Source organism: Pararge aegeria, chromosome 12 (genome assembly GCF_905163445.1).
Source record: "Pararge aegeria chromosome 12, ilParAegt1.1, whole genome shotgun sequence".
NCBI lineage: Eukaryota > Metazoa > Arthropoda > Insecta > Lepidoptera > Nymphalidae > Pararge > Pararge aegeria.
Genome location: NC_053191.1, coordinates 17457230 through 17481982, shown reverse-complemented (window position 1 = coordinate 17481982; position 24753 = coordinate 17457230). Strand labels below are relative to the sequence as shown.

The 24753-nt window shown below is 34.2% G+C and overlaps 2 protein-coding genes across 2 annotated transcripts; one reads left to right on the top strand and one right to left on the bottom strand.

Moving 5' to 3' along the window:
- Positions 1-3214: 3214 nt before the first annotated feature.
- Positions 3215-5888, bottom strand: LOC120628113 (enhancer of rudimentary homolog). Its single transcript, XM_039896337.1, has 3 exons — positions 5738-5888; positions 5480-5665; positions 3215-4589 (listed from the first exon to the last, which is right to left on the bottom strand). The coding sequence occupies exons 1-3, from the start codon at positions 5738-5740 to the stop codon at positions 4467-4469; spliced, it is 312 nt and encodes a 103-aa protein (XP_039752271.1). The 5' UTR covers positions 5741-5888; the 3' UTR covers positions 3215-4466.
- A 502-nt stretch (positions 5889-6390) lies between these two features.
- Positions 6391-23878, top strand: LOC120627965. The gene is made up of 10 exons (XM_039896103.1): positions 6391-6691; positions 7487-8924; positions 9100-12457; positions 13316-13496; positions 14486-14693; positions 15958-16064; positions 16766-16870; positions 20220-20409; positions 20805-20901; positions 22114-23878. Exons 1-10 carry the CDS (start codon positions 6422-6424, stop codon positions 23324-23326), a joined length of 7167 nt encoding a protein of 2388 aa, XP_039752037.1. The 5' UTR covers positions 6391-6421; the 3' UTR covers positions 23327-23878.
- The last annotated feature ends 875 nt before the right edge of the window (positions 23879-24753 follow it).

The following is a 24753-nucleotide window of genomic DNA, read 5'->3' as shown; positions in this document are numbered from 1 at the left end:
AGAGATTACGGTTGGTATTCTCATTTTCTACAAAAAGCGTAGTGAAAAGGATGGCTCTACAAGACCTGCCAATTTCTTTTAGACGTTTGTGTCCAACAGATGCATGTCATGGATTATAGCTCCATTATCCAGATCTCTGATAAGTCTTCTAGCACATCATAGATTTCAATACATCCAGCTAGTATCTATGCACGACCGAAGTTCATCGGTCACCGAACTTGAGCTACGTACCTGCGTGATAAGTTCGCTGGCAATTGTAGTCTTCGAGTATCAAATTCAAACTAAAATAGAACATGTTGTTATTGTATCAATTTTTTGGCACATGTTTTATAAAATCTGTAGTACAGAATTTGTCACTCTAAAATGAGAATCATTAAGTCAATTTTACTATGACGGTACTTTTTAATAAGTATAAGACTACTTTTGCGATTGCAAATTTTATACCTACTAAGGATATATGTCGAGAAACTGTTCCGGCGTGAAGTATTTCTTGACTTTTATGGAGAGTTTTGTGTTTGACTTAAATGTTATCCTTCTTGAGCTGTCTAAATATATTTTTGAGTTTTTTAAAGTTAAACAGGCATAAAACTAATAGATGCACTTTATTTTGTAATTTATAAGTATAGAAAAATAGTTATTATGTCGTGTGTTTTATTAATTAGGTATAATGTATGTAAAGTTTATAGATAATTAATTATTATTATTAACTTAAGAATTTACCAAAATTGTAAACAAAATATTGTCTTTGTCACAGAAAATAAATATTTAAGTTTTATGTGTACACACATAGCGGTTGAATTTATTTTTTATACTTAGTTATTGTAACCTATTTTGTATTTACATAACCCCTTTGACATTATAATCTGCCAAATCGAAGTTAAATAATTCTTGAAGTTGGCCCAAAGATGGCAATTCTGATGCGTACAACACATAAAAAATGCATGGTAGTGAGATGATAGCGTTGACTACATTACGCGCCTTCTTCTAAGAAGCCCACAACAAACCGGGAATCCTTTCAATCAATCTACACTGGCACTGACCTCTTCATAAGAAAGATGAATGTGCAAGGTTAGTTGTGCGAAGGCTAGGAGGCTACGAAGCCACCGCAAAAAAATGGCAACACTTACTCGATTTAGAGAGTTGTCGTGTATTAATTTACATCTCTGTTATCAAATAATTAACGCTAAAAGTTTGTTACATTTATTTTTATATTTTTTAACACTTCATCTAATTGTGATGCAAAGAAAATCCAATTGCGTGTAAATTTTTCTTTTTCTTTTAACTAATATCTTGTACTCCCATTATCGGGAACGCGCGCCAATACTATATCATTCAATACAGTTAAAATTCCGTCTCGGCTGAACGGTATTTTTGAAATCCAATTGTTACGGAAACAGGCTCTTACTCGCTTATTAACTTGGCGTAACATTAGTTAATAGTTACGTGAGATGAAGATAAAATAAAACAAATCTATTTACTCGCAATTTTTATTTTTGTCTTACATTAACTTATAACTATAGAATCAACAAAGTGAAGTGAAAATAATACAAAAATACACACTTTATGTGCCCGTTGGAAAAAAATCAAATGTTGATCATTTGAGTCATTTCAATACCTAATCGCAGGTAAGAGTACTTGTTAAGAGTGGCGTGCAGTTTATGCATGTACAAAAACACTGCCTATCCAAAAATTATATAATTATAATCGCAGGTAAGAGTACTTGTTAAGAGTGGCGTGCAGTTTATGCATGTACAAAAACACTGCCTATCCAAAAATTATATAATTTGCATAGAAGTTATAACTTTGTTAGTTTTGTTTTCTGCAGGTCCAGGTAACATACACGAATCATATTATACTGATCTAAAGTAGTACAAAGGTTTGCATGTTCGAATCAAAAATTGTTTTCGTGTGTCGAAACAAAATAATGCCAGAGTAAACTCAGCCTTATTTTGTTTTAGAGTAGCAAATTCGGTACAACTGATTTTTATTTTACAAACGTTCCTCTAAGAGAATCTGGCTGTAGAAGTATGCACGAATTTGAACTTTATAACATTATTAAATATGTTTAGTTGTACTTTGACTTTAAGAATGCCTCGATATTCAAAAACGACTACGATTGTAGTGTCTTTATTCAAAGCAATATTAAGGTCTACTCACACCATATCGACTCGCCTGAAATTGGAATGTAAGCTTTTTTATATGTGTCATACAGCAGTTAAATATTTTTGGACCAGTTGTAAACGTCGAGTGGCCCACTCGATGCTCGCGCGCCACACTCTTCTAAAAACACTTTTTTTCACATTTCAATGCTGTAATTTAAGTCGAGTTTGTGTTGATAGAATGGTGTACAAAGTCCAGAGACAATAATCGTAATACGAACACTTCTACATGGAACATTTGAATATTATAGGAAAAAGATAAGATTAAAAAAACTTGTATATTTTTTTTGTACAGTGCATTACAACTTGTTCATGCTTGTCAGTACAAATTTAAAAATTTCCTATTCCTTCTGATCGCTTCCGATTATAGAGGCCGAGGAGATAATAAAGTAAGAATGAATAGAGAATGGTATCCATTTTCTAAATAGCAATTTAAAATGTGTGTCCACAGCTATGTCATTTTTTTGATTGACTGTAAAACACAAAACCAGCTTTGAGGTTATGCCAAAATCGCATCAAAACCAGAACAGTACTAATTTATATTAATTTTGGGAAAAATTGCAACACCCAAATGCTTTCTTTGGCTAAAATTATTTTTTTCCATTTATTATATCAAAGTTACCTGACAATCATTTATTACGTAAAATAATATATTGAAATTTAAAAAAAATGTCAATGTTTTATTAAGGGTCTAATCATATATGTCAACATCAATTTGTAGTTGGAAAGGTTATTTATTTAGGACACAATAAGACGCATTGTAAATCAATAGCTTCCATAATTATTTTAGCTAGTGCATGCTATAAACGCGATATTCCATTGCAGATACTGAATAGTTGTAATTAGGTGAATTAACTTTTGAGCAAGAAGAAAAGAATATACAAGAGAATGCATAGCAACATAAGTGCATCCTTTTAATATGAATATTAAAAATCTAGTTCTTATATGCATTTTAAACACAAAACTATTAGCACTGAATTCTTGCAATTAGTCTAATTGATAAATTTACAAAAGAATTTGTATCAATGGTGACATACATAATCGTACCCAAACATCCTCAAAATGAGTTGGTTTAAAACAAAAAAAAAACTTATAATTCAAAGCCCAGTTGCCAGATATGCACATGCCAAATGATATTTAAGTTCAAATCCCATCAATGGGTGCAAAGTAAAAAAGTTAACTGATATTTTAACATTTTTTTAATGAATGCAATTGTAGCTAATTTGAAATATCATGTTCTTACAAATCACCTGTCTTTATAATTATGAGCCCTACTAAAAAGCAGATGTTTCGTTTGGTACTCATTTCACTTTGCACCCATCAATATAAAAGTAAATAAGTAAAATCATTTCATGTAATATGCAGAATCAAAGCCTTTACTCTTTTCATACTTGTTACTCACTTTATTGATTTACATTATCTGAAAAAATTTGAACTATATGCAGTCAGTACCTTAGTGTAAGTTTAAGGAAACAAACATTTTGTCAATGTAGTGGCCCTTCGCCCACCATAACAACTCAATGTCAACCTGACAAAATTTAAAATGGACAGCTAGCTCTATGTTAGTTACAGTGGTAATGGTAGTAGAAGCATGGATTACTTGACTTGACACACTTTATGACACATGCAGTGGCATGCATACAGGGTATGCACTAAGCTGGCAGATAATATAAAATGAAAAAATCTCCAGTACAAGTTATAAAAACTTAAGGATAGGCTTTGTAATAGTTATAAAAAGCCTATCCTAAGTATTTATAACTTGTACTGGAGATTTTCTACATTTTATATCACCTGTGCATATGCACACACTGGTCACATGACATAAAGGTCAATTCCAATTGTTTGTGCTTTGATCATGAGTCAATATTGTCTGCTAGGACCTTAAATCTGTCTCTAAATTTGAACAACCAAATTTCATGAACCTAGCTTCTATCTTCATTGCAAGTGATTCTATGGTACAGAAAATTTGTGTAATAATAGTGTACTAGATTAAATAATTTACAATTCAATAAGCAGATGTTACAAAAATAAATGGCTCCAGCCTTCTACTGTTTACAAAATGATTGCTACGAAAAACATAAACAGTCTTTACATGACAAGAATAATTTGTTCACAATTTTGTATCCTAGCGTATGTACAATATAAAGACGTTGGAAATGCCACATGTGAGTATATGCAGCTTTTTTTGTTTCAGCAGACTACTGTAACATTGCACACTGCAGCAGCTGCCATATCTGTTACCTTGAAAACTTACACTAGAAGCTCAGATGTATGGCCCGCTTATATGATAACTTAGTGAATGTTATTTTATTCACTTTGGCCTGCAGCCTGGCGTAGCAACACATATATCTTCTCCTTTATCCAGTCCTTATTATACGGTGCATAAGTGTTTGTTGACTTTTGGTATACTAAACAGCTGAGGTCTGCCAACTGAAAATATTAAAGTACTTAAAATTTCAGTGAGATGATGAGGTCAATTACCCTGTTGGTCGATTGGATAGCATGTTGATATGGATCATGATTCACAACTCTGGTTTTGTTGGGCCAAGAATTGCCAGGTATTAGGGAGTTTTGTTATTTATTTAAATTCAATTCAATTAGCGGTGAACTACAGAGCACAATTTCCTTTCATAATGAGAAGGGATGAGGCAATAGTCCACCACACTTGCCAGATGATTTGTGGATGTCACACACTCTTGCGAACATTGTAGAAAAATTTTCTCAAAATTGTGTCTCAGGCATGCTGTCAGCTAAAAGTGAAGCCAAAGGCTTACCAACTAAGCTTTCCTTTCCTTCAATACACCATACAGCTGTTGGTAAATTGTGTCTAAGAACCAATCACTATTGTTTATTAAAGATGTGACTAGCGCTTAAATGATTTCATCCCAGAAAATGTTTTCAGAGACAAAGAAAATATACTGCAAAATTTTATAACAAATCAGTTACATTGTATTCCTTCATCGAAAAATGTGTGATGAATGTTTTGCCAGGGTCATTCCATAAACTCAATGAAAGAAGTATTTGTAATTCATTTAATATTGTAGCAATTTTTGTGCACATTCTCAGTGTATTAAAGTTGGTAAAGACACAAGCCTGGCAGAGGACAACATATTGATAATAAACATATTTATTATTATTATTATTATTTCTATCCTCTTAGACTGGGGTATGTTTCAAAGCCTAAAAGCTTCAGTTTAGAGTAAAAAATAAAATTCACATTGTCACCTCATATTTTTATATACCTCATGTAAATATTACATATGAAAAAAAAACATTAATTAGCCTCATTTTGGCGTCAGAAGAAAGAGTGTATTTATTACCTGATCAACAAAATCAAACAACTGAGAAATGTCATATGTTATTGTCGGCGTATTTGGATTTCGCCTTTTTAAATGTTCCTCGTATATCTTACAAACGCCTTCCATACAGTCGTTAACGCTCTCATAGTCCGAATACGTCCTTGTTTCTGGCCTAGGACCCGGCTGAACTAGTAAAATTGTGTGGGACTGAAAAAAATATAACCTTTATTTAGCGCCATTTTTTAAAGCCATTATTCTGATTTTATACTGCTTTCCTACCATTTTGGGTAACAAATATAAATCTTGAGCTTAGGTCTAATAATATATATCACTCTGATGAATTGAACCCTGAAAACAATCGCAAACAATTAACACTTAACGAAAAATATTCACTGTTCACACTCGCTGTAATCGGCGGCGTTCAATTGACGTTCAGAAATCTGAAATACATTTAACGTGAATGCAGTATTATTAAAAATATGTTTATATATAATACTCTTATATTACTGATGAATGAGAACCCCATTTTCTGAGGTGTTTTTTTAAAGTTTTTTAAATAATTTTTTTTTAGGTGTTTTTGAACCCATAACTGTACGCTTCGTTACTCGCTTGTGCCATGTAACCAAACAAGAATGAAGCAAGTTGCAATTTGCAATAAGTTTGCAATTTGCAACTGACTTCCGAAAAGTAACAAATGAAATACTTTAAAATATCCATATATACTTTTATGAGAATAAATATTATTATTTGAACACAAAAACTTTTTTTTTGATTTATCTTAAAACCCGAAAAGGAACGTTTATTGTTTAGAAAACGAATTGTTAAGTGAGTTGAGCTTTGAAGTTTTCATGTATAATGTTTTAGATTCAGAATTCAGATTTGAAGTTTGAATATCATAAGATTACTTTGTTTGGTACGAAAATGAATTATTCACGCTTTAAAACACAGTAAGGAACTTTGAAAATGGATGCAGATAAAAATCTTCTTCACAATTTCTCGAACGCTCTTAGAAACCACAATGCGAAAAGAACAGTTTCACTGTATAAAACTCAAAATCAAGGTAGTAGTAGTGGAGAAAATTACAAAATTAAAGATGTGTTATCAGGGATTGCAAAACAATTAAAAGCTATACAGCATGCCGATAGCGTGAAGAAAAAACCAAGTTCGAGGGGTATTCCATATTACGTCAAGAAGTCCAATTTTCTACCTGTTCAAATGGTTCCTGTGGAGGAAGTAAGTTAATGAGCTATTTTATTTTCCGTTTTGTGGAAGTACTATAGAGGATTGCATATACAGACTGTAGTATTATAGAATTATTTTTCATTTATTCTATTCATAATGATATTTAAATATTGTTCATAATGGGTTCTCTTCAAACTTTGCAAATTAAGTTATGCAGCTACGTGAGACCAAGTTTTCGGGTAATAATTTATATACAGTTTCAGCTGGCTGCAAATAATTATTTACAGTTTTGCTGGGCTGTAATAATTTATTTACATGGCTAAAATTTCACCTGTGTTATCTTAGGCTTGTAACATAATGTTATATTGGCCACGTTGACACTCATAGACCAAACCTGCACAGTGCACACTCCATAATATTAATTATTTGTTATCTCGTACAGGGTGCTGCTAAATAATATAATATAAAGGGCAAGGTTTATTTGCTTATCTTCGTAATGACTTTTTAAAGATGAATATTTTATGCATAAAATTGACAGTAGGACATCGCATTTTCCTTTATAGACATAGGTTTACACCTGATGCATGTGGCCCCGCCAATCTGGCTTGGTTACTGTTTTGAGTAACTAATACTAAAAAAAAGTTTCTTGGGCTTACAATTCACCACACCTAGAAATAGTACCAAGAGTTGTATTTTTATTTTATTACATTTGGGCTTCACTTCTATTTTAACTGACAGCAGCTAAAAGTCTTTTGATACTATTAATTATTTATTTATATAGAGATTATATAATTCAGATTTTTTTTTTCTCTTATGGTTAATAATGGTTGTGGTTTTTTAATGTAGCCATTAAAACGAATGCAAATAAACAAATTTGAAACACAATGTGATTTGGACACACAACTGATGAATATAATTGAAGATGCTGAGGCAATTATAGATGTGGAAAAGGATATAACACAAGAATTTGAAACTACTTTCTGTCATAAAGATTGTATTGATACAACTGAAGTTAGTGAACTCAGCAATGTAGCTCAGGCAACTAGTTCATCACAGGCAATTTATTGTGGAATTAACAGTCAAGATAATTTATGCCAGTCAGACAGTGATGGGAATAATCTCCAGCAACATAAACATAATAATATGTCTGATAATAAAAATGCAAAAATATCTGAGAATGGTACCACACAAGAATTTAATATAACTTTTTGTCATAAAGACCAAAAAGACAATATTGAAGAAAATATTGAAGACAATCCTTATATTCAAAAAAAACGTGGTTCTTATGAATTATTAGAAACAGATAATTACAATATCCAAGAAAACAATCTTATGGAAACTAAAAGTGTAAATACACAGAATACACAATTTTTTGAAAAAACTTATTCTTGCTGTTATAATGCAAATAAACTTTCCCCAATAGAAGTAAACACTTTTGCTAGTAAAACTATTGAACATTTTGAACCCAAGACAGGTGCAACAATTAAAAATACAGATATCTTTTGTAATTTCGTTACTGACAATAACTTTAATTTTAATACCTGTGACGACGACAATAACAACTACAGCCAAAATGAACTTAATAAAAATTCTAAATCTAATGTGGAAGAACCGAAAAGTCCAATTCTAAATAAAATCCAAGTTAAAGTAAATTCACACAAACCATTACCTCTTATATTTAAATTAGAATCATTTGAGAAATTTGAAAGTGTAGCATTGCCTATTATAGAGAAGCATGATTATGAAACTGCAAAGAGGGTTATAAATTCTCAAATTTTAAATAGAGAGTTATTCATTCATACACATGCAGAAGCTGTATTGAGCGATAGAGACAAAGATGATCAGAAGATAATTCCAATTCTTAACTCCTTACCGCATTGTAACAGAAAGTCTGAAACTAGTCACGTAGTGTGTTCAGATAATAAAGTAACAGTTAATGAAGATAAGATGCTTTTCACCAGTGATGAAGAAGATGTTTATAACAATTGGGATGAATTACCAATGACATGTACTTTCCGAAATTCATTTGGTAGTGACCCAGAAACTCCAGATAAATCAATGTTTGTTGGATTTCAAACAGCTAGTAATAATTCTATACAAATTTCAACAGATTCATATAGCAAAGCAAAAAATATTTTTGAAAATGTTATTAATATTGAAGAAGGGAGCCTTGTTAATATTACAGATAATAGCAATAATATTGCTTATACTAGCGAACACGATAGTGTTCATATCAATACTGTAATGAGTAACAGTGATGATGATAATATAACATATATAAATGGTAAGCTCCTTAATGTAAAATTACTGAAACCTTGTGATTTATTTTATAACATGTACAGTATTCCTAAGTGAAGAGATACTTAAAATTAGTCCGAAAAAAAAGTTTGACGGTATTGATAACTTTCAGCAAGATCATTGTGATATTATGTCTAATATTTAAAAAATTAAACTTCCAGGAAAAGAAAATACAACAGATGTTCCTCTACTTTCAAGCAATGCTACAGCCAGTGATAATAAATGTGAAGATTTAACAAAATATTTACAAATTGATAACCATATTTTAGAAGAGTTTAATAAAGACTTAATATCTGATATGAACAAACAACACCCAATAGCAGGTTATATTATGAATATGGAAATAACATCAAAATCCTTAAATGTTTATACTACAGAAGCGAAGGTAGATATTAGTCCAGAATATAATAACATAGGAAAATATAGGAAAGCTCATAACAAACAGATAAAGGTTTCCACACCTGTTTCACAAAAAATTAAATCTATTTTTGAAAATAGTGTATCTCTGACCAATAAAAGGGAAAATCATAGAATAGAAAACCTAAGTACTTTGGGTCTTTTAACATCTGCGAGTTCGGCAAATACCCTATATCCGGTTTGTCATTCTGAACCAAATTCTTTGCTACAAGGTTTTAAAACTGCAAGTAATAAACCTGTTGAAATATCGAAAAAAGCATTAGCAAAAACGAATAAAATTTTTCAAAATATTAATAATGTTAATAAAAATAATGAAGATTTAGAAGAAAATGTTTATTACCCTGTCCTTGAAACAGTATCTCATGCATTTAAAGGATTTATGACTCCTAGTAATAAACCTATAATAATTACTGATAGTGCATTCACTAAAAGTAAAAAAATATTTCAAGATATTGATAAAAATGAAGATATATATGACTGCGTCTTTAAAGCAACTGCTGCCAATACACTTGTACAGTCAAGTGATGCATACAAATCTGCAAATAATACAAGTGTAAAAATATGTGAAAGTGCATTAGCTGAAGCAGAAAATAAATTACAATATATTGAAACTGAAAATAATAAAAAGATAAACTATGGTGTAAATAAAACTATTCCAATATCTGAAAAACAATTAGCTAAGTGTAAAGACATATGCACCATACAAGCTATTTTTGAAACCAATGCGCCGAATGTTGGGTGTGATAATATAAAAGATAAAATCCCTGTCAAGGTCGCTGACAGCATTATACCGGAACCTGTGTTGCGAGAGTTTAAAACATCGGTTAATGTATCTAAGGATGCATTAGACAATACGAAAAAAATCTTTCAAGATATTGATATTAAAGACCACGAAGTAAATAATCATGTACGTAATGATTTCGAAAATTTATTAAAAGAAAAGCAACCTTATCCCATCACTGATGTATCTCAGCATTATATCTGTCAAGGATTCAAAACTGCAGGCAACATACCGCTAGCGATTTCTGCAGGGGCCCTCGCGAAATCAAAAAAGATCTTTCAAGATATTGATATGATTGAAAGTCACAAAGAAAGTAAAGTTATAAATGATGAATTTGATAATATATCAAAAGAAAAGCGACCTTACCCTATCGCTAATACATCTCAAAATGATATCTGTAAAGGATTTAAAATAGGAAATAATATACCGGATGAAGTATCTAAGGAAGCAGTGTGCAAAATGAAAATAAACTTTCAAGATGAAATGAAACACCGCAAGGAAAAACACCCAAACCATGGATGCAATGATTTCGACAACACATTTCGATTAACACATAAGCAACCTTTCACAATCGTTAATACATCTGGAAATGCTATATGCCAGGGATTTAAAACAGCGGGAAATATTCCAGTAGGGATTTCCGCAGGTGCTCTTGCGAAATCAATAAAGATCTTTCAGGATATTGATGAAAAAAGTAAAGTAATAAATGATGATATTGACAATATATTTAAAGCACAGCTACCCTATCCCACCGCAGGAATATCTCAAAATCATAAATGTCCGGGATTTAAAACAGCAAGCAATAAATCGGTTAAAATATCTAACCAAGCGTTATCAAAAATGAAAAGAATCTTTCAAGACATTGAAGACCACAGTGAAAGTAAAGTTCTAAGTGATGATTACGAAAATACATCTAGAAAAAAACAACATTATAATATAGGTAATTGTGCTGAGAAAGATTTATATCAGGGATTTAATACGGCAGACTTTGAAGGAAAACAAATACAGGAAATTCCTAAAAAGTCAGAAAAAAGTGTTCAAGGTATTGATATAGTAGACGTAGAACATAGTAATGACAATGTCGATAAATTGAAAAAACATCACCCTTATCCAATAACTAACAGATCTGGGAATGCTATATGTCTAGACTTAACGGATAACAAAGATTCAGCACTAATTTCTGCTCTTGCGGAATCAAAAAGGATATTTGAAAATATGGATATAGATTGTGAAGTTAATAAAATAAGTAGAGAGATCAGTGAAAATAAAACTGAACTTCCAATTAAAAGTCAACACAGTTTTATAGGATTTCATACAGCAAGTAACAAAAAGGTTAAAATATCAGAAGAAGCACTTTTAAAAAGTAAGCAAGTATTTCAAAATATAGATGATGATTTAAAAAAAGAACTTTCTCAAAAACCTTCGAAATTAAATCCCAATGACAAGAAATCATCTAGTAATTTTGGAATTCAAACAAATCAACACCTTACCATTGATTCTGAAAAATCTTTGAAGAATTGTAGAATTATATTAAATGATTTAGACAAATCTATGAATGCTAGTACTGATTCAAAATGGAATCAAGATGATAATATTTCTGAAAATATCGTTTTAGAAGATTTTAATACAGAGATAATAAGAGACTTCGAAGAAGTCGTTTATACAGAAGATTTTGTTAAAAATGAGACACGAAAAAGCAAAAGATCTGGTAGTCCGATATTGTCCTATCCTAAAGCAACGAAAAGAAAGAAATTTGAAACACCAATAATAACCAAAAAATTCGTTGCACCTATCATTAGTAAAAGTATAGAAAAAATGTATACAAATAACCTGTATAACTTTGATGAAGATTATAAGAAAATTAAAAAGTACTTTTTAAAAGACATAATTGAAATAGACAAATCAGAAAACATTCATAATGTAGATCCTCACATCTTAAATTTTAAATTTGATACACTACTAGATTTTGAGTTTACATCCAATAGAAATGACATAAATAGTGAACGATGGATGACAGATAAAATAAAAAAGTTATTCACAGATTCTGTGAACAAAAGAATCATTCCTGAAGGTTGGATTGAAAATCATTTAAAGCTGATCATTTGGAAGCTTATTTCATACGAAATTCGGTTTCCTAAAGCTATGAAAAATGTCTGTAGCGTTAAAAATGTATTGGAACAGTTGAAATATAGGTACCAGAGGGAGCTTTATAATGTAGAAAGGCCGGCTTTGCGGAAGATTCTAGAGAAAGATGAAGTGTCTACTAAAAGGATGATTCTGGTTGTGGCTGGTCTATTTGTGGATGGTGTTAATGTATTGAGGTACGTAATAGAATGCATGCAGTATGATTTTTTGACTATCCTTACTTAGCAAGAAACTCCTAACGATAACGATTGAGTGTTTTTAAGTGTTTGAGTATTCACAAACACTTAGAACACTGAAGAGTTGTTGTATCAATTTATCATCATCATCATTCAACTGCTCGAAGTCCTGGTATATGTCTTTTGCACGGAGTTCCAAAATCCACGGTCCTGGGTTCAATACCGATAGCCGGTACCGGTGGCGGGTAGGGATAATTTGAGAATTCCTAAAATTCATGAATTGGATCAGTAGGTTGCATTGCACAATCCTCATATGTTTAACAAATATATACAATTTAAGCGGGTAGGTGAATAATTACACTGCCTTCTGGACGAGATACCGCACCTTATAATGCAGTCCCACCGCCAGCAGGCAAGCGGCATATATCTCACCTCGAAATTCATACCTGTAATGCCTCATATTATAATACGATAGGTAGTGTGATGTGGTCCTATCCTGAACCTAAAGCAAGGAAATCTCTCAGAAAACAGAAAGAAAAGATTGCTCTGAAGATTGTTAAACTATAAAATGATGTTGGAAAAGAGCAATCTGCTGAGTATCTTGCCGGCTCTTGTCAGTGGAATCTGCCTTCCGAACCGGTGGTAGAGTCACTGCAAACAGACTGACTTGACGTTACAAAAGTGCTTATAAACTAGGCCTACTTGAAATAAATAAACTTTGAATTCTGATTATTATGATTTTAAATTAAATAAATTTGAAACACTACTAACATTCGTTGCATTAAATAAGTTCAATAATTCGTTCTCATTTACAATGGAGGGCTAAATTATTACTAAATAAAAATATAATTTTTCCAGTGTTACAAATGAAATGCAGAACATAGAACTGCTCTTGACAGACGGGTGGTATACCGTAAAAGCGTCTACAGACAGAATGATCGACGGCTTAGTGCGCGACGGCAAGATTCGTGTTGGAACGAAACTGGCGGTACATGGTGCTGAACTGTTGAATTGTGAACAGGGGATCGCGCCTTGGGAGGTGAGTGTTTATCTCTTCTGAGTGGATTTTCATTGCCTGAAAACCCTGGAGGGAATCCCGGTATCATCGTCATCATCATATCAACCCATTAGTGGGCCACTACAGGGAACGGGTTCCAATAATAAGAAGGTGTTGCCGTAGTCCACCACGCTGGCCCAGTGCGGATTGGTGGACTCCATACACCTTTGAGAACATTACGTAGAACTCTCACGCACGCAGGTTTCCTCACGATGTTTTCCTTCACCGTTATAAGGAAGTATACGTATAGCCACGAGGAATCACCCTGTAAAAATCGGAAATGTGAAAAAGCATATTTATTTTTCCATACAAGTGAATTCAAAACTTTCTAAGCATTTACTTATGACAACCCTGTTGAAGATAAAAGACCGACACGCGCATAGCATCTACCGCGTACCTAATAAAGTGGCAGTCATTTGATTTTAATTTTACATGTGATGTTAGGGCTATATCTGATTTCTTTCAGTAAAAACTATGGCAGTGGGTTACTCAAAAACTATTAGGTTTTCGGTTCCAAAATTCAAATTAAAATCAAATTCAAAATTTAAATATTTAATTCAATAATATACCTCATTCATTGTTTTCATTTACACGTTGTATGGTCCTATGTCGCTGCTCAGGCGGTGGAGTAGGAAGGTGGCCATAGTTTAAGTAGTTTTTTTTTTATAATAATGAAAAATGACAGACGAAACAGTTGGCCCGCCTGTACGTTAGTTAGCCTATAAACAGAGCAATACTTCGCAGGACATGCAAGGAACTTCCTACAAACAGTGGCGTTCATAGGGTTTTTGATCAGGGTAACATAAAGCGGGTACATAGTATAAAATAAAAGAATTGTCCTCCTATACGAGAAATACACAAATATTCAAGGCAGTGCTAATGTGCACGTATGAAGTGCACGCCCCTGCCTACGAAGCCGCTCCCTGTGTATATTATGTCTAAAATCGTCCATTTATACTTTTACTTTAAAGGACACATCTTCAGTACGCTTGAAAATAGCCGGCAACTCAACACGGCGCGCGAAGTGGGACGCGCGCCTCGGTTTCCATGGCAACGGCGCCATCTTGACCCGCCTGTCAGCTGTCAAGCCGGAGGGCGGGAAAATATCGCACCTGAGAACACTAGTCACAAGAGTGTACCCGCCTTTGTATATTGAGAAGTTTCCAGATGGCAGCACTTGTAAGTATATTAATAAGTTTAAAATTTCAACTTATGACGACCTCACTGGCGCAACGGTGAGCGCTGTGAATTTGAGTAGGAGGACCCGGATTCGATTCCCAGCACGGGCAATTTGTAGGTGGGAGGGTTGGGCCGTGGCTAGTTACCCCCCTAGTTAATCGAAGCCTAATCTTAAACACATTAAATAAAAAGCTGAAGAGTTTGTTTGTTTGTTTACTTGAAAGAGATGATTGCAGGACCGTGACCGTGGATTAGCAACAATGAAGAATAAATATATAAATAAATGAATAAATATACTACGACAATACACACATCGCCATCTAGCCCCAAAGTAAGGGTAGGCTGTGTTATGGGTACTAAGATAGCATATAAGATGAATATTTTTTTTATGAATATAATACACATAAATACTTATAATATACAGATAAACACCCAGACACTGAAAAACATTCATGTTCATCACACAAACATTTTCCAGTTGTGGGAATCGAACCCACGACCCTCAGAAAGCAGGGTCGCTGCCCACTGCGCCAATCAACCGGCAAAATGTATGAATGTTTCAAAACAGAGGGTATTTTTCCTTTTGTTTGTTACGCTTTCACGCAAAAACTAATTAACCGATTCTCATGAAACTTTGTACACAAATTCTTGGAAGTGTTAGAAGTAATATAGGATACTTTTTATCCCGACATTAACCTCGGTTCCTTTGGGAGAGGGGATAAAGGTGTTTGACGATTTTACACCATAATTCCGACAAATTATAACCGATTTAAATAATTATTTTTGTACTATAGAGGTTATAATATGTGTTTAATTTTGCCCAAACTGTGGTTGCAGATAAAGGACAGCTCCTAAGCGGACAGCAGCAAACCCCTCATTTAAAGCTTAGCGATACTGAGACCTTTAATTTTTTTTAGAACTACAACTAAATTTCCATACTCCTTTTCTTCTTTCATTAAGAGTTGTCTGGAGGAGATCGCTTAAAGCGATAAGACCGCCTTTGCGCATTTTTATTCTTCTTATATTTATGTTTTCAATTCATATTATCTTTATCCCTTAATTGTGTGCCATAAAGAATTTATCTATCTTTAATGCCACATCAAAAAACAAAATCAAACGCCGACGAAGTCGCGAGCAACAGCTAGTATGTCTATATTTTAAGGTTGACTTATCCGCGGACTAAGTCGCGAGGGACCGCTAATAGTTTATGTACACATACACGTCACATAAATATATAACTTGACACATATGAATGTGGTTCCAGTGACGCGCTCTGAACGTTTGGAACACATATACCAGATGAAGTACGAAACTGAACGCCAGATCCAAATGGAGAAGCTGTACGAGGAATTGGAGAGGTTCTCTGATCAGGTATTTATATGACTTTAAACTCTTTATTGAACAAGCTAAACGCCCGCAACTTCTACAGTTCCCTATATACAAGCTGTATATCTTCTTTTTAACCCCCGGCGCAAAAAGTATAGGTTTTATAAGTTTGACGTTTTGGTGTGTGTGTATGTCTGTGGCATCATATTTCCCCAACGGATGAACCGATTTTGATGTTGTTTTCTTTGTTTGAAAGATGAATTATTCGGGAGTTTTCTTAGCTATGTTTGATGAAAATCGGTCCAAGATGGCCGCCGCCACGAAATGGCGAGTTATATATTTTCTCACAACTCCCTCAATGATATCGAATAAAGGGGCTTGACTAGTAGAATAATTTACACCATATTTAAATTCGGGGGTTTTGGTCATCTAGTACATTTTGCGCATGTAGCTTACATGCTGTACTGAAAACAAAAAATATTAACATTTTCCAGTTATGGGAATCGAAACCACAGCCTTAGACTCATGCAAAGCATGGTCGCTTCCTACTGCAACCATCTCAATGTATTATCTGCATACGTTTCGCTGACACCCTCCGGTCATCTTCAGAAGGACTTTAAGTTGAACAGGTGTTTAAATAAGCTAGTAGTTCATTGTATATCATGGAATTCCGCAAAGTAACGTCTGCTTCTATCTTAAACTCCTAAGGCCATTTAATAATAATAATTAGATATAATATTTACTAGGAATCTCAGGACTCTGAAGGGCAATGTTTAGAAGATATAGCGATGGAGAGCGGCTCGCAAATATCAAGGCTGATGAAGAAGAGCAGAGATCGTGAGGAGTTCAGAGTGAGTTGTGGGCGTATCTATTATTGACCTTGCGAAGTGTCGCTCTGTATTTAAATGATAATAATTTATTTATTTGCATTAAACATGGGTTATAGGTACAAATGAAAATTGGTGGTATCTCTTAAGTTGGACCAGACTGCTCACGGTGTGCCAATTTAATTTAAAATCGGTTAAGTAGTTTAGGAGTCCATCGCGGACAAACATCGTGACAGGAGATTTATATATATTAAGATAGATATAGTGTAACTTTATTTATAGATATTGATATACAACGTGTAACAGAATTACGAAATAATATTAAAGGATGCATAAGTATATAATATAAACATCCTTAGTGTTTACTTCTGACAACCCTATTGAGGATGGAACTTCAATGTAAATAACTTACTACATCCGGAGCAGTACGGTTTTACTAAAGGTCGTAGCACCACGGATGCAGGCGCTAAACTTTTAAAACATGTGTACGATGCCTGGGAACGTTCGCAGAATGCCATTGATGTTTTTTGTGATCTATCCAAAGCATTCGATTGTGTTGATCATAAAACCTTGCTTCTTAAACTAGCCCATTATGGTATCAAAAACGTTGCACTAAATTTGGTTGCCTCTTATCTCAGTGACAGAACCCAAAGGGTTTGCATAAAAGACATTAAGTCGCAGGGGTCGGCTACGTCAATGGGTGTCCCACAGGGTTCAATCTTGGGTCCCTTTCTATTTTTGGCGTATATAAATGATCTACCACACCATGTCAGTGAAACCTGTGACATTGTACTGTTTGCTGATGATACATCTCTAATTTTTAAAACTGATAGAGGTAGAGAAAACTCTGACGATGTAAGCCGTGCTATGTCGCATGTGTCGCACTGGTTTACTGTCAATAATTTACTTTTAAATGCAAAAAAAACTAAGTGTGTGGAATTTATTTTACCAAATGTAAAGAAAGTTAATAAAAATATAATAATAAATGGAGAATCACTAAAAATGGAAGATTCCACAGTTTTTCTGGGCATGACCTTGGATTGTAAGCTTCAGTGGGGTACCCATATAGATACCTACGGCTATACGGCTGCCTACGCCGTCAGGAAAATTAGACAGATTACTGACGTAGAAACAGCAAGACTTGTTTACTTCGCGTACTTTCATAGTGTGATGTCTTACGGGATCTTATTATGGGGCAAAGCTGCTGATATTGAAACTATATTCATATTGCAGAAAAGAGCTGTACGGTCAATATATAAACTTAAATCACGTGAATCCCTCCGTGAAAAATTTAAAGAAATTGGTATACTTACGGTAGCCTCACAATACATTTATAACAATATAGTATTTGTAAGACAACATATTAGTGGATATAAACAGTCGACTTACAAGAAATGGTCATAAATTAGTGACATCTGCATATCGTCTGCGAAAGGTGCAGAAGTCATTTGTGGGATTGAGTATACGCTTTTATAATATGATTCCTAAGGTAATTTTGGACCTACCAATGCATAAGTTTAAAGAATGTGTTAAAACACATTTATTACAGCGAGGTTATTATACAATTGATGAGTTTCTTAATGACAAGGTTGCTTGGAAGCATCCGGCTCCGCTTTCATCTCTCACAAGATAGAAAAATGAATGTTAAAATATAAAATGTAAATTTTTGATGTTGGAAAAGAGCAACTGCTGAGTTTCTTGCCGGCTTCTTCTCGGTAGAATCTGCCTTCCGAACCGGTGGTAGAGTCACTACACACGGACAGACTTGACGTTTCAAAAGTGCTTGTATTAGGCCTACTTGAAATAAATGAATTTTGAATTTTTTTTTTGAATTTTGAATTTTGATGAAAGGCCGACACGAGCATAGTACCTACGCTACGCGACGAGTACCTAATGAAGAGATACGCGTTACATGATTTCAATTTTGCATGTGATGTTAGGGCTGTATCTGATTTCTTTCAGTAAAAACAAAAGCAGTGGCTAACTCAAAAACTATTAGGTTTTCGGTATGGAGGGTAGAGGTAAGGAGAGTCATCTTATATGGGAGAAAAGTTGAAAAAGTGTCCAGTTGTTGCGCTAAATAACAGTTCAAAAATCCTCCACAATGGCGCTGGTGGATGCACAGGGTATGGTATGAATGTAGCAATCGTAGATGAATTGAAGTATGCCGAGTTAAAAAATTTAATGTCATTATCGACTAAAGTAGTTAATTATTGAGAATTTCAACAACTTACGTTGTACCAAATATTGTGGTAAATATAACCTTACAGATTTATTATAACCAAACGTGCGTTTAAAGTGATTTTATTTCGTAAACAGTAAATAGTACGGTATTTATATTTGGCACTTCTTTTAAGAGTTACCCTGATGCAAATGTGGCGCCATCCTAATTTAATACATTTTGACGACACTTTTTCATATACACAGATGACTCTCCTTACCTCTACCCTCCATAGTTTTCGGTTTCACAGATGAGTCTCAGAGACAGTAAATAATGTACCTCTAAAGCTCTTGAATTATTATTTTGGTTTTCATTTACACGTTGTATAATACCAGTCAACATGGGGGCTTCTGCTAGGTCTGTCATTTGCAATTAATTCTAAGCCTAGTCTAGTTTAAAAACAAACTGTTAAAACGTCTAGCCTGTGTTTTAGTAGTCGTTATTAATTATTCCTTTCGCCATCGTAAAGCTGTGTTGCTTTGACGGCCGATTGGCGCACTGGGCAGCGACTCTGCTTTCTGAGTCAAGGCTGTCGGTTCGATTCCCACAACTGGACAGTTTTTCAGTGTCTGGGTGTTTATTCGTATATTATAAGTGTATATAATTGAGTATACGCTTTTATAATATGATTCCTAAGGTAATTTTGGACCTACCAATGCATAAGTTTAAATAATGTGTTAAAACACATTTATTGCAGCGAGGTTACTATACAATTGATGAATTTCTTAATGACAAGGTTGCTTGGAAGCATCCAGCTCCGTTTTCATCTCTCACAAGATAGAAAAATGAATGTTAAAATGTAAATTGCAACTGCTGACTTTCTTGCCGGCTTCTTCTCGGTAGAATCTGCCTTTCGAACCGGCGGTTATAGTCACTATAAACAGACAGACTTGACGTTTCAAAAGTGCTTATATTAGGCCTACTTGATTAAATGAATTTTCAATTTAAGTATTTATGTATATTGTTCATAAAAATAGTCATCAGCTATCTTAGTACCCATCACACAAGCTACGCTTACTTTGGGGCCAGATGGCGATGTGTGTATTTTCGTAGTATATTTACCTATTTATTAATATGAGGATTTCTAATGCGTTCTGGTATTGTCACAGTGTTGCAGTGTGTGTTCTAAGTTTTACTTACTCTTTTCAACAGGCGAACCTCACAAGCTCGCAGGCTCACCTCCTTCAGCAACACACTTTGAGACAGAAGGACAAACTCGTCCAGGCATTGCAGGACAAATTTCAGGAGCTAGTGAAGAAGCGAGGTTTTGACACGCCCAGGAATGTGGTTCCGCTGATGAAGGTCAGAATTGCTGATGTGGACACTGGAGGAGTCACTAAAGGTACTTTTACCGTTCTGCACTACATAACAGAACCTTCGTGTGACTTTTTTGTGAGTCTGTCCGTCTGTCCATCTGGGGTAGGGTTAGTCTTTTTAAAGACAATGGTCTCTTTGACCAAAAAAATTGCATATTGCAAGTGATAAAAAATACCCCGCCTGGGTCCCCAGCAGAGGCAATTTGTACATATGCAATTTCTGAATTTTGCTAGGGTAGTTACCACCCTTCCGGCACCGCCAAGCGACTTGTAACTTGTGGTATGGCTTTATTATAACTGTCGTTCACATTGCAGGTTAGCCCGTTACCATCTTAGACAGTCAAGGTCTAACTTGTAAAAGATTAAAAAAAAAGATATAATTGTAAAGAGCCTTCCCCCTGTATAATATTTTCTGTTCCAGCAATGACTACAATATGGAAGCCAAATGAAACCATACAAGAAATGCTAACGGAAGGCGCGTGGATCGACCTCTATAACGTTGTTCCTACGTCAGTTAGGTACGTAATGTTTCCTTTTATTAGTCGCGACCAGGGTATGCATAAAGGAGGAAGATGCCGTAAAATGCAAAAATCCTTCGTATTTATGAGTTATACAAAAATTGCAGGGCAGGCAGTGCTTTTGTGCATGTATGAAGTGCACGCCACTGCTTTTAACCAAGTGTCACTGAAATGGTAATACCCATTTAAACCTTACCCTGAGTTAGATAGAGAGACGCCGGCCATAGTAATGATAAACGAGACCACAGTTCCCATCCCAATCTCTTCGCAAATCCGTACTAATATTATAAATGTGAAAGTGTTTTTTTTGTCCGTCCTTTACGCCCTAATTAAGCTACCAATTTACTTGATTTTTGGCGTGGATTTAGTTGAAGGGGAGTAACATAGGCTTTTATCCCAGGAAAATAAAACCGTTCCCAAGGGATTGGTAAAAGGCCTTAATTAACCTTCATAACTTTTTATTTTATTTCAACGACATAACTAAACTGACTTACTATTTTGTTTTTTCAACACAGACCATTATGTATTTTCTGTAGGCACAGATAATGTTAAGATATAAAGTAGGTAGACAAAAAATTTGAATTATCACTGGAAGAACTTCCGGCTTCAAATGCGTCATTAATATGCATTTAAAGTAATTTTCGATTCGAACGATTAGTTTTAATCTGGCTTCCTTATCTAAAATATCCAATCAACTGAGAAGTACTGTAAGTATGCAGTCGTTGTCAATTTTTCAAATAGATTATTTAACAAAATAATTGAGTACAGGTTTATTCAACTTTAATCAGCAAATTAGTTTTATTTTCAAAATATACCATGGAATTCCTCAAAGTTAAGGCTGCTTCCATCCAATATCAGAGCAATGTGATTTGTATTGTTGCGGTCTGAGTGAATTCATAAGGATCGCAATGTGGGTTATTTGTTACAGGTAATTAAATATTATAATGTTAAGATTATTTCAAAAAAAGAGGTATAAGTAACTATCGCATTAGGTTTAAGTATTCTGTAATGATAGTGTTAAAATATGAATATTAAAAAAAAAAAATTTGAGTTCAGGTTTTTTCAACTTTTGTCAATGTAGGTTTATGTTGTACTATTTCTATGGTTGTATGTCTTCAACTTGCTCTCGCTCTCTCATACGCTATCATCATTCTGTGCGAGTAAGAGAGCAACACTGGTCCGCTTTATCAATTATGTTTTTTTCACATTCAGATACTCAGAGATACAAATATCAGCAGGCAGACAATCAGTTTTTCGAAGAGCGAAATCAAAAGAAAATGAAAAACTAAAAACCTTAGCCCTTACATTAAAAAGACAATGCTACACTGCAAAAGACCTTCAAAACCCGTCTTTGAATACAGATTACAATGAAGTGGATACAGTTGGTTTAATATTTTTAATAGAACCACAGACCGAAGAGTTCGAAAAGAATAATCAGCCGTTCCAAAACTTGTACCTGACGGATGAAGATAAAAATATAATCTGTGTTAATTTCTGGGGTGGTATTAAAAAATTCGGTTTCCAAAATATTTTGGTTGTTGGTCAAATTGTGACGTGTGTTAATTTACAGAAACGGGCTGGCAACACCAGGAAGAACATACCACAGTACCGTGCAACAGAATTATCATACTTCACTAAAATATCAAAAATCGATTCCGTTAGAAAGATAGCGGACGATTTGACGGCTAAATTTTGTACTTTAGACAAGCGGAAGTTTATAGACGACTGTGTTTTATTGAAAAATAACTATCACAATATCAAGTGTGGCAACACTGAAAACGTTTCCCCGTACAGATTAAATACCAGCGACTATAACGTCTACAAAAATAAAGTTTTCATCGAGTCCCCTCTAGTTCATTCTACGGATTTAAATCTTTCTGGTCTAGATTTCGAGTCTACTTTTAAACAAACCGAAACTCAAGACCTTTCACCTCAAACGTTACTAAGGAAAAGAAAGGTTAGTGAAAAAATCGCCAAATTAAAAATGTACGGCGAACCGCCTCCTTTGAGTACAATACATATAACAAACAAATCCAGTAACACAGTTAAAGCTTTCAAAAGCCCGTTTTCAAAGAATGAAATTGCCACCAGTGCTGCCAGCTCAATTTTACCCCGAAATTGTGGAGATAGCAATACTAATTCAGATTACAGTAACCAACATAATAAAGAATATAAAGACCGCGTTACAAATTTACCCCAGAATAGGGTAGAATGTAAATCCACCAACTCTGATGCTTTACCCCAAAATGATGTAAATAAAATTGATTCTAGTCCAATATTAAATAGAACTTATGTTAAAAGAACCAGTATTAATCCTGTGAAATTAAATTTTTCTAATGCTATTGAAACTAGTATTATAGACCCATTCGCCGAAGCTTTTGATGGCAGTCCGCCATTGAGCTTGGATGTGAATTTTGTTACTTAATTAAACAATTAGAACGCACTTGCGTTGTCTGACAAGACTTGGTTTTTTTAAGAAAATAGATACAAGCGAACAAACTGCAGTTTTTCCCTGCCACTGATTCTAACACTGCCACTTATGTAAGTATGGAATTTTGAGCAGTTTGAAATCGCGATAAATTGCGGTTTGCTATAAATTAATTGGTGCTATTTTGGGTGTTTACAAATCTCCGAATCCGGCAGAGTTATTACGCGTATAGCGTAAATCTTGTAATCACTGCTGTCAAACGTCACTTCTGTTTATTAACTGTATGGAAAAGTGACGTTTGACAGCAGTGACTGCAAGATTTACGACTGTCGCAAGCCTGTCGCGAGATACGAAATCACCCTGCCGGTCCAAATAATAGTAGGTACCATCCTGATCCACACAGAACCTCCACTACTTTTAGATCTGTCACTTTAGAGACAATTGTGAAAATTGTATTTTGTATATTTTTCTATTCGTTTTTAAGTGATAATAACCCTTACTAATATTCATCATCATATTAACCCATTACCGGCCCACCAAAGAGCACGGGTCTCCTACCACAATGAGTAGGGGTAAGGCCGTAGTCCACCACGCTGGCCCAGTGCGGATTGGTGGACTTAACACACCTTTGGGAACATAATGTGGAACTCTCAGCATGCAGGTTTCCTCACGATGTTTTCCTTCACCGTTGAAGCAAGTGATACTTTAATAACCTAAACGCACATTAACTTATTATATACTACTTATAAAAGTAAAAGGTGCGTGCTGGGATTCGAACTCGCCTCCGCGAAAGTTGAGACGAGCTCGTACCCAATGCGCTATCACCGCTTCAAATATTAAAAATGCGAATGCGAATTACTAATATTAAAAACGCGGAAGTGTGTTTGTTTGTCCTTAAGCAGTCCGTAAACTTGTCTTTTGACACAGAGTTAGTTAAATGTAAGGAGAGTAACATAGCCTACTTTTTATCCCAGTAAAATAACTGAAATTTGTAAAAAAACCTACTCTAGCTATAGCTCTAAAACTAGCTCTCGGTTAACTCTGTTTAGCTATGCCGTACATAGTTATGTAATTGCCTTTTCACATCAAGATCGGTGCATTGTTGGGACAAACAAACATACTTATATTATTTACTATATTAAATGGGTATATATGGACTCTCCACTATACATATATTCTAAATAATCTTTCAATTGCCATAAAGTAACAAATGTGATTAACTATAAGGGCCTGTTCACTACCTTCCGAAGTTTTGCCACTTTTTTAGCTTATGTCAAGTGACAAAGACAAAAATTGTGAATAAGCTATCCGAAACTTATCAGAAGGTGGTGAAACACGCCCTTAAAATATTATTATAATTTGATTTAAGTGATTTTGTAATAATGTACAGCGTCTAAAATAAAGTATTGTAATAATTTGTTGTT

Coding starts and splice junctions, on each gene's coding strand:
- LOC120628113 (XM_039896337.1), bottom strand. Junction 4,590..5,479: donor TGTTTGATTTTGTTGATCAG/GTAATAAATACA, acceptor TAATATTTTCAG/TTGGCAGACCTCAGCTGTTT.
- LOC120627965 (XM_039896103.1), top strand. CDS start 6,422: ATGGATGCAGATAAAAATCTTCTTCACAATTTCTCGAACGCTCTTAGA. Junction 14,694..15,957: donor GTTTCCAGATGGCAGCACTT/GTAAGTATATTA, acceptor ATGTGGTTCCAG/TGACGCGCTCTGAACGTTTG. Junction 16,065..16,765: donor TGGAGAGGTTCTCTGATCAG/GTATTTATATGA, acceptor AATATTTACTAG/GAATCTCAGGACTCTGAAGG.